The following is a 17,504-nucleotide window of genomic DNA, read 5'->3' on the forward strand; positions in this document are numbered from 1 at the left end:
TCATTGCACAGAGGGAATCCTCCAAAGGTCTTGAGTGTGAGCTGTTACCAGCAAAGCATGGGGAAGCTGGAGGATGGATCTTAATGCTGGTAAAGTGCCTCCAAGGAGAGCCAAGCAGGCATCAACAGTATGCACTAAATTCTAGTGTCTTCCCCAATCCATAAATAAAGGAATGGCAATCCCTCGTAATTATAAAACACTTTGCAGTTTACAGAGTTCTTTTTTTAAATCTCTTATTGTAATTGATCTTCAAAACAATTTTATAAGGAGAGAAGAGCACTATTATTATCCTTACTTTTCAAGAGTCAAATAGTAAAGTTATTTTTCTAGCATCTTCAGATTCTAAGCCTAGAGTTTATTCCAGCATGTTGCCTCCTACTTAAGAGTTTTATAAATATTTTATATAGACATATGGAATGCATATAAATATGAATTATTTAATCTAAGTATCATGATGACTTTTATAATTTAAAAAATACAGGAAATATTATAAGGAATAATCTACTTTTCAGGCTTAAAATTATTTCCATTAGGCCATCTAACATTACATAGAAAAATTTGGTTAAGTGGCGAGGTCCATATTAGATGTCTTTGTAGTTTAATTCCCACCATCATTCAAGGCTTCTTCCTGAGTTTCATTACTCAGATGGTTTAATTAAAGCCAGTGTGAAAGAAACATATTAAAAGGTTCTTGGAGCATTGCAAGAGGTTGATTCATTTAGAACGTACTTGGAGTTCTTCCATAATTTTCCCATATGGGCCTATTTGCATAAAATACTTATGACTCATGACATTTCTGCCGAAATATGAATATTCCTACATAAATATTTCCAGTAACTCTTACCATCTCTTATCAACACATCAGACATTCCCTTCTTCTGGTTCAAGAATCACTTAACAATGAAGAGTCTACCTTTGCCTCTCTGTCCCTGCTAACACTAGACCAGTCACTACCGGGTGTAGGGGAGGAAGGCAATTCCACTGCCCTCAAGGTCCTTCTGGCTGGGCCACAGGTTAAATTCACATGAGACAGAATAACAGGAGAAAATCAAACAAAGCTTTGTAACGTATATACATGGGAAAAACTCAGGAAAGCTGAGTAACTCAACAAAATGGCTGAGCTGCCAATTTAAATATTATCTTTAGCTAAAGGCAAAGGAGGATGTTTGGGGTAGTGGTTTGGAATTTCAGAGGGGAGGAAGACAATTTACATGGGTGGAAATGCAGATGTTTGTTAAACAAGTTTTGGTGGGCCCAGCAGGGGCTTGTTGGTGACTTTCTATCACACCTATTTTACGTTATATTATAGCCATCTTATGGTATTAGGTCCTTCCTAGAACAGGCCTTCTGTGTTACGTTCTTTTAGGCAGTTTGCAGGCGAAGGTCAAACGTTCTTCCTGAGTCTCCTGAGCCCTTACTGTTTTCAGCTGGAAATAATCCACATACAAGAATGGTGCCTCTTGGGGCGGCCTGCCGTGAAGCCCATCGTGGGGAAGTTCTCAGTGATATGATAAATTCAGAGAACTTGAGAAAAGAAATTACCCCATAGATTTACTCAGAACAAAATAGCTCCTATTGTATGAACTCCCCATCCTGTCCCTTGAATGCTTTATCCTTTCTGGGTGAACTAAAACAGTGCTTTTCAAGCCTGGGGACACACTAAAATCACCTGGGGAGCTTTAAAATACACAGATGCCCTGGCTCTGCCCCAGACCAATTAAATCAGACTCCTAGGCACTGGTCTAACTTTAAAGCTCCCATGTGATTCTGTCCTGCAGCCAAGGTTGAAAACACAGATCTGAAACAGAAGAAATGTGACAGGTCCGTTGGTGTCAGGAATAGATTTGACTATCTCCCACATCTTACTAGCAGGTTTTCAGTTCCTTTTAAGCTGAGAATTTCTCTATTTATTTTGGTCTGTTTTGCAGGCCTGGTCAATCCACTTGAGGTCACAGTGGGCGTAACCAAGTGCCCAGTGATATCGTATCTAGGACCTAGTAGCAATTGTTGGGTGTAGTTTGAGCATATTAGAAAAAGGAACTGTTGTACCTTACAGAGTTTGAGAAGTGGAACTTTTTTTGCCTTGATGCTTCCGAGCTTCACTTTCTCTTCTCCATGGGCTCATCAGAAAGATCAGCAGTTATCTTCTGTATTTTCAGCCAAACTTTCCTATCTGCTTTCCACTTCCTCCTGACCTCTTACTATTTTCTAACTCTGTTCCTTAGACTTTAGTACATGGAATCACCTATGATACTCTTAAAAGTATAATTTCCTAGCCCTACCCTTAAAGATGCCGATGTATTAGACTGAGGAATCTGCGTTGTTACGTTTTAACCTGCTCCCTGGGTAATTCTCATGCCGGTAATACAGAGAGCCCATTTTGAAAAACTGGACTCTAATTTCTTTAGTTGTTATTGTTGTTATTCTGTCAAGAATGAAGGAAGGAATAAAATGTGATTTCAAAAGATACCCTGACATTACTATTTTGCCCCCTTCCATTCTGTGTTAACAAATGAAAAATATTCTACTTAATCTTTTGATGTAAAGTGTACACATGGGGGCTGGCCGGGTGGCGCAGCGGTTAAGCTCGCATGTCCCACTTCTCAGTGGCCCGGGGTTAGCCAGTTCGGATCCCGGGTGTGGACATGGCACCGCTTGGCAAGCCATGCCGTGGTAGGCGTCCCACATCTAAAGTAGAGGAAGATGGGCACAGATGTTAGCTCAGGGCCAGGCTTCCTCAGCAAAAAAAGAGGAGGACTGGCAGTAGTTAGTTCAGGGCTAATCTTCCTCAAAAAAAAAAAAAGTGTACACATATACTTACACATATTTCTATATAAGAAGTGGTGAATTCATGACTGGTAGTATGTGACAAGAAAAAAAGGCTTTGGGAAAGTATACACACAATGAACTTAATGTTTATTTCCTATTTATATAGAGACATTTTATAGAATAAAATATCCATATTTCAATTACAATTGGTCTTGAACATTTCATGACATTGAACTTCTATTTAGGAGGTATTATGTCTTTCCAGATTTGAGACTTTATTACAAAGTGGTAATTACTATGAAACTTTTTTTTGTGTTGGGGGATAGGTCAGGTTTTAACTAAAAACCTTCAGGGATATTTTAAAATTTAGTGAAATTATAGATCATGTGTGTTTTATTTTCAAATGTAGTTTACCTTATCACTTTGATGGATGGTGTATATTGAGTATTTTAAAAAGTTTGTATTTTTAAAATTTTACATGCTGTTGTTACCAACAAAGGGCATGAGCTACTCGCCATGAGACAAACGCCAGTCATCAAGAGGCAAGATGGTGGCAGAGAAAGGGCATTTTCTTACAGCTTGCTAGCAAGAGGGAAGATGGCTGACTAATGTCCAAAAGAACCATCTTAAGGCAGGCACAGAATCTTGAAACAAGTATATAGGCCAGTGGGTTACAGGAGAGGCATAAGGAATGTTGACCATCTGGTGTTACAGACTGGGAGTGGCCACACCAGATAGGTTCTCTGTCCGGGGATCGTCACATTCCTAAGGAGCTCAAAAGAACAAAGTTATCATCTTATTGCAGCTGGGAGGTACCTGGGCAAGCAGGGGTCATAAAATCTACAGAGCAGTTAGATTTCCTGAAAGCTGCATATCCAGCTGGATTAGTTAGTCAGAGGTCATTCAAAGTTACAATATGGCTTCTCTTCTACGGTGTGGCTTCCCTTGTGTCAACCTTGTGTTGAGCCAGTATCACTGAGTGTCATAATTGGAAAACAAAGAAAAATGTTGATTTGAAATTATAAACTACATTAAACCATATCAATATCTTAAAATATACTACTATTTAAATAAAATAACAAAAAGCGTTTATTTGCTTTGAATTTACAGATAACAATTTTTTAATTGTTAATATGTTTTAAATTTTGGGATCAACTTTATTCCTTTGGGCCCAGTGAAATAATTTTAGTTTCCTTTCCAGTAAAAATCTGCAAGTAAAATATTTAGGAAAAGTGTGCTTTTTAAACATCTTTGAATAATAAAAATTATGTGTGATTAAGTGATATATTTGCATTTTCATATAATATAAAATAATATAAATTAATAACTTCTATTTAATTAGGATTTGGATTTGCGTTAATGTCACACCATTCGATTATGCCATGTTACATTTTAAAATGATCTAATAATATATGCTGTAATAAAGCTTGTGTCTCACCAATGACCATTTTCAGTTTCTTGGCAGTACAGAAGTGGAGCAGCCCAAAGGAACAGAAGTTGTGAGAGATGCTGTAAGGAAATTAAAGGTAGGGAAAGCCCTCCAAATAAATGTCTGGTGTATTGATTCTGTCTCCAGTCATCAGTAGACTGATGAAAATTCAAAGCATGAATAGCTTTGTGGCAGAAATGGCTTTCAGCCTGTTAAAAATGGACTGTTGAATAAATATCACCAGATCAAAGAGATATATCTAGTAATAACTCTGTACACATAATTAATTATTTTTCTGAATGTGGCACACTCTTCATATTTTCCTAAGGTGTAATTTCTCATACTCAACAAAAAAATGTCATAGCAATATTTCCTAAGTGTTGACGTTTAGTAGCTTGCCTTTACTTTGCTTGGGCAATGTGAGCTCATGCCCTAACTCAGAAACTAGTAATGGTGTAACAAACTATCTAATAGGTAGGGTATTATATCCATCTGTTGAAAGTGTGGCGTTAGAGTTAATTACAGAGCAGAATTTTTAAGTGACACTGTATGTTAATGACAATTAATGGACAAATTCAAGAAGATCTGGACTTGTCCATGAGCAGACAGGGGGAAGTGATGAGACTAAGAGAGCAGAAAGGACATTTAATAAGCAACTCCATGTACTCATAATCAGCAAATTTCCTGAGAAAATCTTACGTAAGATACCACACATCTTAGCATGTTTTTCTAATTGCACCACATCCCAAAAGACGTTGTTTTCATTGAGATTTTCAGATTTGAAAACCTCCTTCAACAGAACTCTCATCTTTATCTCATTAAGAAATTCTAACATACCACGATTTTGTTTACACAGTTAATTGTTTTTCTTCAGAGCTGCTCTCACAATTCTTTTGAGAAACAACCCTTCTCTAACTTTATTTAGTTTAGAGCTCATCCAGTTATTTCACAGGAGGGTTAGGCTTCTGATAGTGTCAGGCAAAGTCATAAACATTAAAAAGTTACTACTTTGCTTTGCGAATGTCATATCAGGTAGACCCTACTAAGTGTTTTAATTGAGCATATTTGAAGTGGGATGGCTTGTCTTCTGGGCGAAGAAATAAAAGTAGATGATACTTTATCCATCCATTTTATTTGTAAATGTTTTACCTAATGTTTTTAAGTAAATATGCTAAAAGGTCCCAAGATGACATCACTCCTATTTGGAATAAAAAGTGGACCAGGCAACCATTTCTTTCCACTACTCCTTATGTAATAATTCAGACTTGCCCTTGTTTGGCCAGTACTTTTAGGTACTAATAGAGGATTAGAAAGGTCTCACAGTTCATGGAGAACATTTAGAATAAGATTCTATTTAAATGTTCAAAATGTTGCACACTCTGGGCCTAAGTCCAGCTTCACTACAATCAGAATGTTGTATACAAGAATAGTGGTATTTACACTTAATGTTTCTTTTACCTAGTAGGCTCTATATTCAGTCACTCAAATCCAAAACCAAAAGGATTCAATTCTATAGTGACTAGATAAAATGTAAAGAGATATTTGAAATGAAACACTTTCAAACAATGGCTGGTTTTTATACATTTTTGTGAGACTTCATATGCAGTTCCTATGTAGTTTCATGTTTAGAAATGTACTCTGTTAATAAAGGAATGCGATTTACAATAAGATAAAAAATATTCAGTATAGTTTAAAAATGCATACTCAGTTAATAGTAGCTTTTGTCTTTCAAGTATCTTCCGGAATAAATATGTATTTATAAGCAATCTTTATTCTGCTGATTGCAAAATTTTTGTAGATCAAGAAAGTATATCTAAGGGTAATGATTCGTGAACTAATGAAAATGAATAAAACAATACTTTTTACCTACTTTTATTTTAATCTTTTTTTGTTTCTTTGTGTCGGGGTCAGATGCTATATCTCAGTATATAAGAATATTTATATTTATTTTAAGAACTCAGACCCTGGCTCTCTTTAATTCTGTTGTCATGTAGAAATGGCCAGAAGATGGTGCTATGGTTCTACTAAAAAGAAGACATTTGCTCATTAACTCTACTTTGTATTCACATCCCCCTTTTTGAATTTCCTGCTTACTTTTCTTGAACATATATCTTCTGACTGCTTTTTTATCCATTACAGTTCAGTATTTTATTTCATTTGCTACATAAGGTAATATTTTATTTATATTTACTAATTTTTCAAAAACAAAATATTAATATATTGGCTTCGGACATTAAAGAAGAATTCAAAATTTAGGACTAATCCAAGATGATGGAAGACTTAAAGAGTTTCAATAATGTGTTTTCATGCTCTGTGCTTAATGATGCCTGATTATTTTTTAAGAAAAATTTTAAACTTTGATTTATTTTATTACCTACTATTTTTCTGTCATTTTGTGATGAATTTATAGTTTATAAATTTTTCTTAAATATATTTTTATGTGTTAAAGTCTTTATTTTAAGATACTGTGTTTGTCAAAACAACACATTTTCTATTTTTTAATCATGTTCAACAATTTCTATTTCTTAATCATGTTTTAGCCCACCGTTTAGAAAAATACCAAATTTTCCAAAAAATAATAATGGAAAAACCTTTTCAACTTCTATGTATTTAATAGCATTGCTAGTGTAATGAATTTTATTTGTAATAGTGAGTTATTTATTTTTATTAATACAACTAGTACGAATGTCAGAGGGCTCAATATATTTCATAAACATCTGCTTGTGATGTTTACATGTGGATGAATATTGGTATATAGATCAAAACTTCTTGATTTCTCTGGGAGATAACCAGATGATGGCGTTCCTGGACCCCAGTTTTAGAGGAGAGACCCCCTCACTCCAGTGGAGCTAACTTAAAATTACGTGACGCTACCTCAAGGAATGTGGCCTTGGAATCACTGTTGAGTTCTGTTAAATCTGGGCCCAGCAGTTTCTCGATTGGACCTCACTCTCTCGGTGTAGCATGACACTCTGTTTATGTCTTCATAACGAGTTATTTAATTAACAAACTGTTTAGAGCTTAATTTAATTATATAGTACATACATAGCTGATTCCCCTGCAGGAGTATTAGGAATACTTTTAATTAAATTAATAATTTAAGTATTAGAACCACAAAGAAGAATAGTAGCTCAGAATATTTGACTTAGTAATAAATTTATTTATTTTATTGCTCAATAATACATGTTCCATTAATAATATAGTTAAATTTCACTTTTTTGAAAGTTCTTTGAGAAACGAATAGAAATTCTGTGATGATGATATTGAAACTCAGTGGTGCTTCCTTTAAATTTTCTTTAGCTGTTCTGCTTACCGGAGACATATATTTAACTAAGTACTTTATGTATTTCAAATAATACTTCATCCTTCCCGGTCATTTTATGATAAAGGTTTATTTTGTTTATTTGTTGGTTGTATCTAGATACCCTCCAGATTGCGTAGGCTTTACCCTCCTTGAGTATTTTTCTTGGATTATCATATTCAAGATTTGCTGGTAGATCACTCTATCTAGATGATTAAGAAATGAATCCACCAAAACAAAAATGGGAAAAAAACTTGCAAAAAGGCTCTTTGACCATTAATATTCAAGTAGTAAATAGAGTGAGAAAAGAATACAATGTAAGTAAGAATGATGAGCGTGTCTTCTAAGTAAATTGAAGTATTGTGGAACACAGTTAGGAGGTCTACAGGCAGGAAAAGAGACTTGGAGGGATAATGCAAATCAAAGAATGCAGTCATCTTAAATTTTAAAAAATGGGCAGGAATGAGAATGTTAAACTCTGTTTAAAGTATGGATTGTATAAATAGAACGTTAGGCACAGGTGTTTTGCAACATCTTTGCAACAACCAAGGCCAATAACCAGTGTACACCTTGATATACATGAAAATGTATATCAAATGTATATGAAATGTATATCAAGAACTGGGAATTTTTTTTTAATGCAGAACATATGCTCTGCAAATGCAGAGTTATTTGGTGAGTGGCTGCAAAACTAGATTCTCAGCCCGATTGCTCTAGACCCATTTTATGACCAGGGTTCTAGGCCCGATTGCTCTAGACCCATTTTATGACCAGGGTAAATAACTTCTCTGAGACTTATTTTTCTCATCTTTAAAACGGGAAGATTGGATTGGATGCCCTCTGAATCTTCTCTGAGCACAATTACTTCATCTTGATATGAAGCAGAGACAAAGGCTTCACAAGCCACAGATCAGATATTTTATGTTCGTGATTTTTTCCTTTGTCTCATTCTCCCTCCCTCCCTCTTGCTTTTTCTACCTCCAGCCCCTCCTCGCTTCCTTTCTTCATTTCTTCCATTCTTTCTTCTCTTTTTTTCCTGGCAGAAAAGAAATGACTCAACAGATAAGTTTAATATTAGTGGTTGTTTTGTGATAGACTTTTTGGAAACTAAAAGAGGTCACAGGAATGGTTGTGTCCAGATGTGGAAAAGGCCTCAAGAGCCACTGCTCCTTGTCTATTTCTGGACAAAAGCAGCCCCTGGGAAGCCAGCTTAGAATGCTTCTGCATCCAAGATGGGGATGGCTGAGTTCAGATACGTTCACACGGATGGAGAGCAGCTGATTTATTTTGTAAGCCTTCATATGTGAAAACCCTCAAATTGTTTTAATTATGGCAATACAGGAAGGAGATTACGAAGGGAAAAGAAACAAAATTAATCCACTTTCTTTGAGAGAGAGCTGGGATCATTTTTAAAGATCTGCACTGAAGCAAAACAAGTTTCTTAAAGTCAAAAAAAATTCTCTGGCACGAATTAGTCGAAATCATGTGCAGAATGTAAGACTGCTGGATACAAAAAAAAAAAAAGCTGCCTACATTTGTAGAACAGAACAGACAGCAAGCTAAAAAATTATACCACCCAAAATGAAATAAAACAAATGGTACCCTCCTATCTTCCCTGGATATTAAGGTAGGCACTTCAAGGCATTCCTATATGCATTAATTATATTCCTCTCCGGGGCAGTGCAAAGCCATGAAAAGAGAAAAAGGCCGTTAACCACTCTCTGCTCCAGGACTGAACCATACCATGTGTATTCACATCTGCCCTAAATTAGAGAGAAATGCACAGTGCAAATAAATATGACACACAAAAGAGGACCAAACCCCCACCCGGCCTTACATGTGATCTATTTTGAGTCAAGTTAGGATGATCCATGTGCTGAAAACATGTTTTATGAGGAAATAACATTTTGAAGTCCTAAAAGAGGGGTGAGAAATCCTATTTTTTATTAGTTTTTTTTTTTCCATTTCTTAAAAAGAAAGCTGAGAGAAGCGAGGAAAGAAGGAAAGTAGGGAGAGAATAGCATTGCCAGATAAAATCAGGGCACTGAATAAACTGAATTTCAGATAAAAATGAATAATGTTTTTAGTATAAGTATGTCCCAAATAGAACATGGGACATACTTATACTAAATAGTGTATATAAGTTATATGTGTGTAGACATATAGAGAGAGTGTATATGTGCATTCTAAAATAAATTTTTTTTTTAAATAGTCATTGTTTAATGTCCAAATTTAACTGGACTCCTGTAACTTTTTTCCACCACCAAATCTGGCAATGCTGGGAGAGAGGCAGAAACTTCCTCTACCAAGTACGTTAGTCTGCTGATTTTCTTTCTGATTTTATAAGAAAACCTAATATACACTAACTAAATCAATAAGAAAATACAATAAATACTACTATGAAAGGATTTTAAAAATGTTTATGTTTTCAAGACACTCACTATCTTTATAATTCCTGGACTGAGCCTAGATCTGAGCCTTTTAGTCGGGATTATTACTTCAATTCTTAGCTTCAGTTTGAATATGGAAGTCTGTCTCTTTTCGTTCATTGATTTGATTGGGTAGGATGGTATTCCAAACGAGAGAAGTATCTAGAAATGACAAGGATGGCTGATCCAGTGCTAGCGGACCACAAGTTTTCTAAAAGTATTAAAAAGAAAGGAGCCACAGGAAAAGAAATGGATCTCTGCTTATCTTCCCAGAAAGAGCTTTCATTTTCTCCACTGGTATGGAGATGATTTTTTAAATATCATGAAAGAAGTGCATTAAAAATGTTTTTAAAAAGTTACTGAAAATCAATCTGATTTTATTGATAGTAATGGTTGATTACTATGATTTCTAAATATTTTGAGGCTATGTGGGGAGTTTATAAAATAATTTATCATGGGCAATAATTTATTTAATGAAAGTCCACCACTGAATACAAAGTCCACATATGTATTTCTTTGTGTTCACTCTCCATAGAAACAGAATTATGGTTTTGTGAATAATTTTTCATTTACAGTTTGCAAGACACATCAAGAAATCTGAAGGCCAGAAAATTCCTAAAGTTGAATTGCAAATATCAATTTATGGAGTAAAAATTCTAGAACCCAAAACAAAGGTAAGGCTTATTTGTGAATGTCAGAAGCACTCTGATCTCTAATTAATTGCAATTATATTGCTATTTTAGTGAGTACTTAAAATCTGTTACCTACTGGCATTGCTTAGTTCTAAGTTAATGACAATTTAAAACTCTATAGGATTTTTAGGAGGAACAACCTTTGGGATTGCTTTCTGAAGGGTCTGTTCTTCAGCCTGGATTTGGAATATAATAATTTATATTAAGTGTATTCAACAGTATTTGGTCTTACATTTAGGATTTTTTCTTCATGTGCTGTGAAAGAGATGAGTAAAGTGTGGTTCACTGAGTATGAAAGAAGATGAAACTGTGTGCCATTTCTTAAAATGTCTTGGACTGACTCTTACGGCCTGTAGACATGGCATGTATTAGTTTACTAGGGCTGCCATGATAAAGTACCACACACTCGGTGGCTCAAACAACAGAAGTTTCTTTTCTCACTGTTCTGGAAGCTAAAATCCGAGATTAAGCTGACAGAAGGGTTGGTTTCCTCAGAGGCCTGCCTCCTTGGCTTGCAGATGGCTGCCTTCTTGCTGCCTCTTTACAGGGTCATCTGCACACACACACAGTTCGTGTCCCTTTGTGTGTTCAAGTCTCTTTTCTTCGAGGATACCAGTCGGATTGGATAAGGGACCACACTAACGGCCTCAGTTTAACTTAATCATCTCTTTCAAGCCTTATCTCCAAACATAGTCACATTCTGAGGTACAGGGTGTGTTGGGGGTTAAGGCTTCAACATTTGAATTTTGAGGGAATATGATTCAGCTCATAACATAGCCTAAACTTAAGGTCCTTGTATTTAAGAGCCTTTTCCCTTACAAATCCAATGAAAAAGATTTAAAATATAACTTATTCTGGCTTCACGTTCATTAATATATACTTGTCATGGATTGAGTATGCACTGAATATGTACTTATTTCCACCTCAGATTCCTATATTGTATCCCTAATCCCCAACGTGACTATATTTGGAGTTTAACTGAGGTCTTAATGGGGCCTTAATCCAATAGGACTGGTGTCCTTATAAGAAGAGAAAGACACCATGGGTGTGTGAGCAAAGAGGACAGGCCCTGTGAAGACATAGTGCGAAGGCGCTGTCTGCAAGCTGAGGAGAAAAGCTTAACCAAACCTGCTGACATCTTGATCTTGGATTTCCAGCTTTCAGAACTGTGAGAAAATACCATTCTGTTCTTTAGACCACCCAGTCTGTGGTATTTTGTTATGGCAGCTCTAACAAACTAATACAGTGCTTTATTCACGATGCCTCAGAATTATTGTTTAGTAATTTTAAGAAAACCATAAAAGTCAGTTTGGAAATATTCAGTAACATTCAACTCCAGTTATCTTACAGATATATATTGTCAATGCTTTCTTGTAACACTGTGCATTCTTACTGACAACTTAATTAAATTTGAAAGCCCAAGGAAACCCTGACCTGTAAAGAGATTATGAAAATATTTTTCACAGGTCTGCAACTTTTCAGCCACTAGTCCAGCCTTTGCCATTGATCCCTTCATCTGTGTGCATACCAAACCCAGACAATGTCTTGCTATTCCAAGTGTGCTCTGTGGACCGGCAGCATCAGCATCACCTGAGAGCTTGTTAGGCTGTAGAATCTCAGACCCCATTCCAGACCTACTGAATCTGAATCTGCAGTTTAAGAAGAAACACAGTGATTCTTAGGCACATAAAAGTTTGAGGGGTTCCGGTGGAGTCTGCCGCCTCATTTTCAAATGTAGTTCATGGAATACTTGCATTAAAAATACTGCAGACATTTTGAAAAATAAGTTCTAAGGTCCTATCTTAGCTTACAGAATGAGAATCTCCCTGGAAATTTTGCATTTTTACTGTTTGAGGATAACTGGAGTGTGGCATAGATGCATCCATAGTTATTGTTCAATTCCAAATTAAGAACAATGACATTCTTTCAGACTTCTCAAGCCATAAATTTAAGACCTCCCACAGCTATCCTAATTCCTTCTATTATCCACACTCAGTATTAAATAACAAACCAAGAATTGGACACTTTTTTTTGGTTATGGCTAGCCCAAAATAACCATTGCTGAGCTGGCTGAAAGTAGACAAAAGAAGTGGCAATGGGATAGTAGAAGGTCTCTTCAGGCATACAATGGAAAATGTGTCCAGTCATCCCTCAGTGTCCACAGGGGGCTTGGTTCCTGCCCCGCTGCAGGTACCAAAATCCACGAATGCTCAAATTTTTTATATAAAATGGCATACGATTTGCATATAACATACGCACATCCTCCCATACTTTAAATCATTTCTAGATCACTTATAATACCTAATACAATGTAAGTGTTATGTAAATAGTTTTTATACTGTATTGTTTAGGGAATAATGACAAGAAAAAGAGTCTGTACATGTTCAGTACAGTGCAACCATCATGGCCCTTTCTATCTGCAGTTGGTTGAATCTGTGCCTCCGGAAGGCTGACTGTAGTTTGGTGGGAAATGAGGCAATTGAAAGTGCGGCTTTATCTACTGAATAAGTGGGTTGGCTGAGATGAATTCATTAGGCAAGTGGTAGTTACAAAAGAACAAAAGGCTGAGGAAGCAATAATTTGCAGAGTGACAATGTAGTAACGAAAATATGGTCTTACATGGAAGTAAAAATAAAAACAATCCGAGTCCTACATTTCCTTTTTGAAATTAAGTGGATGTTTAGTGGCAACTGTCCAACCAGAACAGGTCATTTGTAGGCCGTGTTTGGGTTTAAGGTTTCTTCTAAACCATATGGATCCTGTAACTGTTTTGGAGTGTATGTGTATGTAATTAACTATTAATTTAATTTCGTACATGAACGTTTAGGACTTGTCAAAGCACACCTTGAAATATGTAGGGCTGATAATACACTTCATGCATCCTCTGCGTGTATTCTTGTTCTTTTTGATTTGAGTCTACCTATAACGTATCCTAGGCTATAAAAATTTCACCAAAACCATAATCTGTAAATTTTAATCTAGTAAACTATTCTCCTATCGTTGAACATTTACAATGCTTCAAGTTTTCCATTAATTGATAGTTTAAATGTTTAGAAAATACAAATATGATTAAATACAATATAGAGAGAGAAGTTTAGTGTTTAGAATTTACAGTTTAATAATGGCATATCCTTAGAAAAGCACAAAATAGAAAGACCTAGATCTACTACAAGATGAGTAACACTAACATGTGGGGTGTGTGTGTGAGTATGTAAAGAAAGACGGAGAGTTGGATTATGCCAATGCAAATGTAGCACCGTGTTACCAGTTGCTGATTCTAGAGTCCCCCATAATAAGTCTCCCATAAAAATTTGTTTTCCAGGTGGCCAGCTCTGTGGTTTAGTGGTTAAGTTTGGCGTGCTCCACTTTGGTGCCCCGAGTTCAGTTCCTGGATGTGGAACTACACCACTCCTTGGCAGCCATGATGTGGCAGCGACCCACATACAGAGCAGAGGAAGATTGGCACAGATGTTAGCTCAGGGCGAATTGTCCTCAAGCAAATAAAAAGAGGAAGATTGGCAACAGATGCTAGGTCAGGGCTACTCTTCTTCAGCAAAAAAAAAAATTAGTTTTCCATTGACAATCTATCAACCATATCGTTCTGTTCCCTAAACTTTTACTGTCAAATCTCCATGCCTCCATCAAGCTAAACTCAATGCATGTACACGATTGATGGGGTTTTTTTGAGGTCATGCTGGCTTATAACATTGTGGAAATTTCAGGTGTACATTGTTATATTTCAGTTTCTGTATAGACTGCATCTTGTTTACTACCAATAGTCTGGCTTTTATCTGTCACCACACATATGTGCCCCTTTACCCCTTTCACCCTCCTCTCAGTCCCTTCCCTTCTGTCAACCACTAATCTGTTCCCCTTGTCCATATGTTTATCTTCCACATATGAGTGAAATCATATGGTGTTTGTTTTTCTCTGTCTGACTTATTTCACTTAGCATAATACCCTCAGGGTCCATACATGTTGTTGAAAATGGCACAATTTTGTCTTTTTTAATGGTTGAATGGCATTCTATTATATATATACCACATCTTCTTTATCCATTCGTCCATCAATGGACACTTGAGATGCTTCCACTTCTTGGCTATTGTGAATAATGCTGCAGTGAATGTAGGGATGCATAAATCTCTTTGAATTGTTGATTTCATGTTCTTTGGGATAAATACTCAGTAATGAGACAGCTGGATCATATGATATTTCTATTTTTAATTTTTTGAGGAGTCTCCATACTATTTTGTACAGTCGCTGCACCAGTTTGCATTCCCACCAGCAGTGTATGAGAGTTCTTTTTCTCCACATCCTCTCCAACATTTATTTCTTGTCTTAATTATAGCCATTCTGATGGGTGTGAGGTGATATCTCATTGTAGTTTTGATTTGCATTTCCCTAATAATTAGTGATGTTGAACGTCTTTTCTTATGCTTGTTGGCCATCTGTATATCTTCTTTGGAAAAATGTCACTTCATGTCCTCTGCCCATTTTTTGATTGGGATGTTTGTTTTTTGTTATTAAATTGTATGAGTTCTTTTTTATGTTTTGAAAATTGACCCCTTTTTGGATATATGATTTGCAAATATTTTCTCCCAATTGATGGATTGTCTTTTAATTTTGCTCCTGATTTCCTTTGCCTTGCAGAAGTTCTTTAATCTGATTTAGTCCCATTTGTTTCTTTTTTCTTTTGTTTCCCTTGCCTGAGTAAGCATGGTATTTGAAAAGATCCTTCTATGATCAATGTCAAAGAATATACTGCCTATATTTTCTCCTAGGAGTTTTATGGTTTCAGGTCTTACATTCACGTCTTTAATCCATTTTGAGTTAATTTTTGTGTATGATTTAAGATAATGGTCTGCTTTCATTCTTTTGCATGTGGTCATCCAGTTTTCCCAACACTATTTATTGAAGAGACATTCCTTTCTCTGTATGTTCTTGGCTCGTTTGCTGAAGACTAGCTGTCCATAGATGTATGGTTTTATTTCTGGGCTTTCAGTTCTGTTCCATTGTTCTGTGTGTCTGTCTTTCTGCCAGTACTATGCTGTTTTGATTGCTATAGCTTTGTAGTGTATTTTGAAGTCCAGGATTGTGATAACTCCAGCTTTGTTCTTTTTTCTCAGGATTGCTTTGGCTATTTGGGGTCTTTTGTTGTTCCACATAAATTTTAGGGTTCTTTGCTCTATTTCCATGGAAAATGTCATTAGGATTCTGATTGGGATTTCATTGAATCCGTAGATTGCTTTAACTAATATGGACATTTTAACTATGTTTATTCTTCTAATCCATAAGCATGGGATATCTTTCCATGTATGCCTTCTTCAATTTCTTTCAATAATGTCTTATGGTTTTCAGTATATAGGTCTTTCACCTCCTCAGATAAATTTATTCCTATGTATTTTATTCTTTTTGTTATGATTGTAAATGGGATTGTATTCTTGACTTCTCTCTCTGCTAGTTCATTATTAGTGTATAGAAATGCAACTGATTCTTGTATGTTGATTTTATACCATGCAGATTTGCTGTGGTTGTTGATTATTTCTAATAGTTTTTTGGTGGATTCTTTAGGTATGTTCTATATATAGATTTATGTCATCTGCAGACAAAAAGTCTCACTCCTTCCCTTCCAATTTGTCTCTCTTTTATTTCTTTTTTTTGCGTAATTACTCTAGCTAAAATTTCCACTGCAGTGTTGAATGGGAGTGGTGAGAGTGGGAATCCTCATCTTGTTCCTGTTCTCGGAGCGATGGGTTCAGTTTTTCACCATTAAGTATGATGTTGACTGTGGGTTTGTCCTATATGGTCTTTATGATGTTGAGGTACTTTCCTCCTATACCCATTTTTTCAGAGTTTTTATCATAAATGGATGCCATATCTTGTCAAATGCTTTCTCTGCATCTATAGAGATGATCATGTAATTTTTATTCCTCATTTTGTTAATGTGGTGTATCACATTGATTGATTTGCAGATATTGAACCATCCCTGAGTCCCTGATATAAATCCCACTGACCAGGGTCTGTGATCCTTTTATTGCATTGTAGTATTTGATTTACTAATATTTGGTTGAGGATTTTTGCCTCTATGTTCATCAGTGATGTTGGCCTGTAATTTTCCTTTTTTGTGTTGTCTTGTCTGGTTTTCGTATCAGGGTTATGTTGGCCTAGTAAAATGAGTTAGGAAGCATCCCATCCCCTTCACTTATTTGGAAGAATTTGAGAAGGATGGGAATTAACTTTTCTTTGAATGTTTCGTAGAATTCACCAGAGAAGCCATCTGGTCCTGGAACTTTGCTTTTTGGGAGGTTTTTGATTACTCTTTCAATTTCTTTCCTTGTTATTGGTCTGTTCAGATTCTCTATTTCTTCTTCATTCAGTTTGGGGAAGTTGTATGGTTCTAAGAATTTATTCATTTCTTCTTGGTTATCGAGTTTGTTGATGTATAGCTTTTCACAGTATTCTCTTACAACCCTTTGTATTTCTGTGGTGTCTGTTGTAATTTCTCCTCTTTCATTTCTGATTTTATTTATGTGAGTCTTCTGTCTTTTTTTTCTTAGTGAATCTAGCCAGGGATTGTCAATTTTACTTATCTTCTCAAAGTATCAGGTCTTAATTTAATTGATCCTTTCTATTGTTTTCTTGGTCTTTATTTCACTTATTTTTGCTCTGATTTGTATTATTTCCTTTCTTCTACTGATTTTGGGCTTTGTTTGTTCTTCTTTTCCTAATTCTTCTTCTAGGAAAAAGTAAGCTTGTTTATTTGAGATTTTTCTTGTTTGTTGAGGTAAACCTGTAATGCTATAAATTTTCCTCTTAGTACTGCTTTTGCTGCATCCCATAGGTTTTGATGTATTGTGTTTTCATTTTCATTTGTCTCCAGGTGT

At 35.7% G+C, this 17,504-nt stretch overlaps 1 protein-coding gene across 9 annotated transcripts in view; it reads left to right on the forward strand.

Moving 5' to 3' along the window:
• GULP1 (GULP PTB domain containing engulfment adaptor 1) overlaps window positions 1-17,504 on the forward strand; it is a 271,062-nt gene that overhangs the window by 201,952 nt on the left and 51,606 nt on the right. For all 9 annotated transcript variants that reach the window (XM_070508229.1, XM_070508227.1, XM_070508230.1 and 6 more), the window contains 2 exons: window positions 4,224-4,295; window positions 10,504-10,602. In XM_070508229.1, the coding sequence (XP_070364330.1) occupies window positions 4,224-4,295; window positions 10,504-10,602 (171 nt within the window). The remainder of the gene's footprint in view (window positions 1-4,223; window positions 4,296-10,503; window positions 10,603-17,504) is intronic.

This window comes from Equus asinus, chromosome 4 (assembly GCF_041296235.1).
Source record: "Equus asinus isolate D_3611 breed Donkey chromosome 4, EquAss-T2T_v2, whole genome shotgun sequence".
Classification (NCBI taxonomy): domain Eukaryota; kingdom Metazoa; phylum Chordata; class Mammalia; order Perissodactyla; family Equidae; genus Equus; species Equus asinus.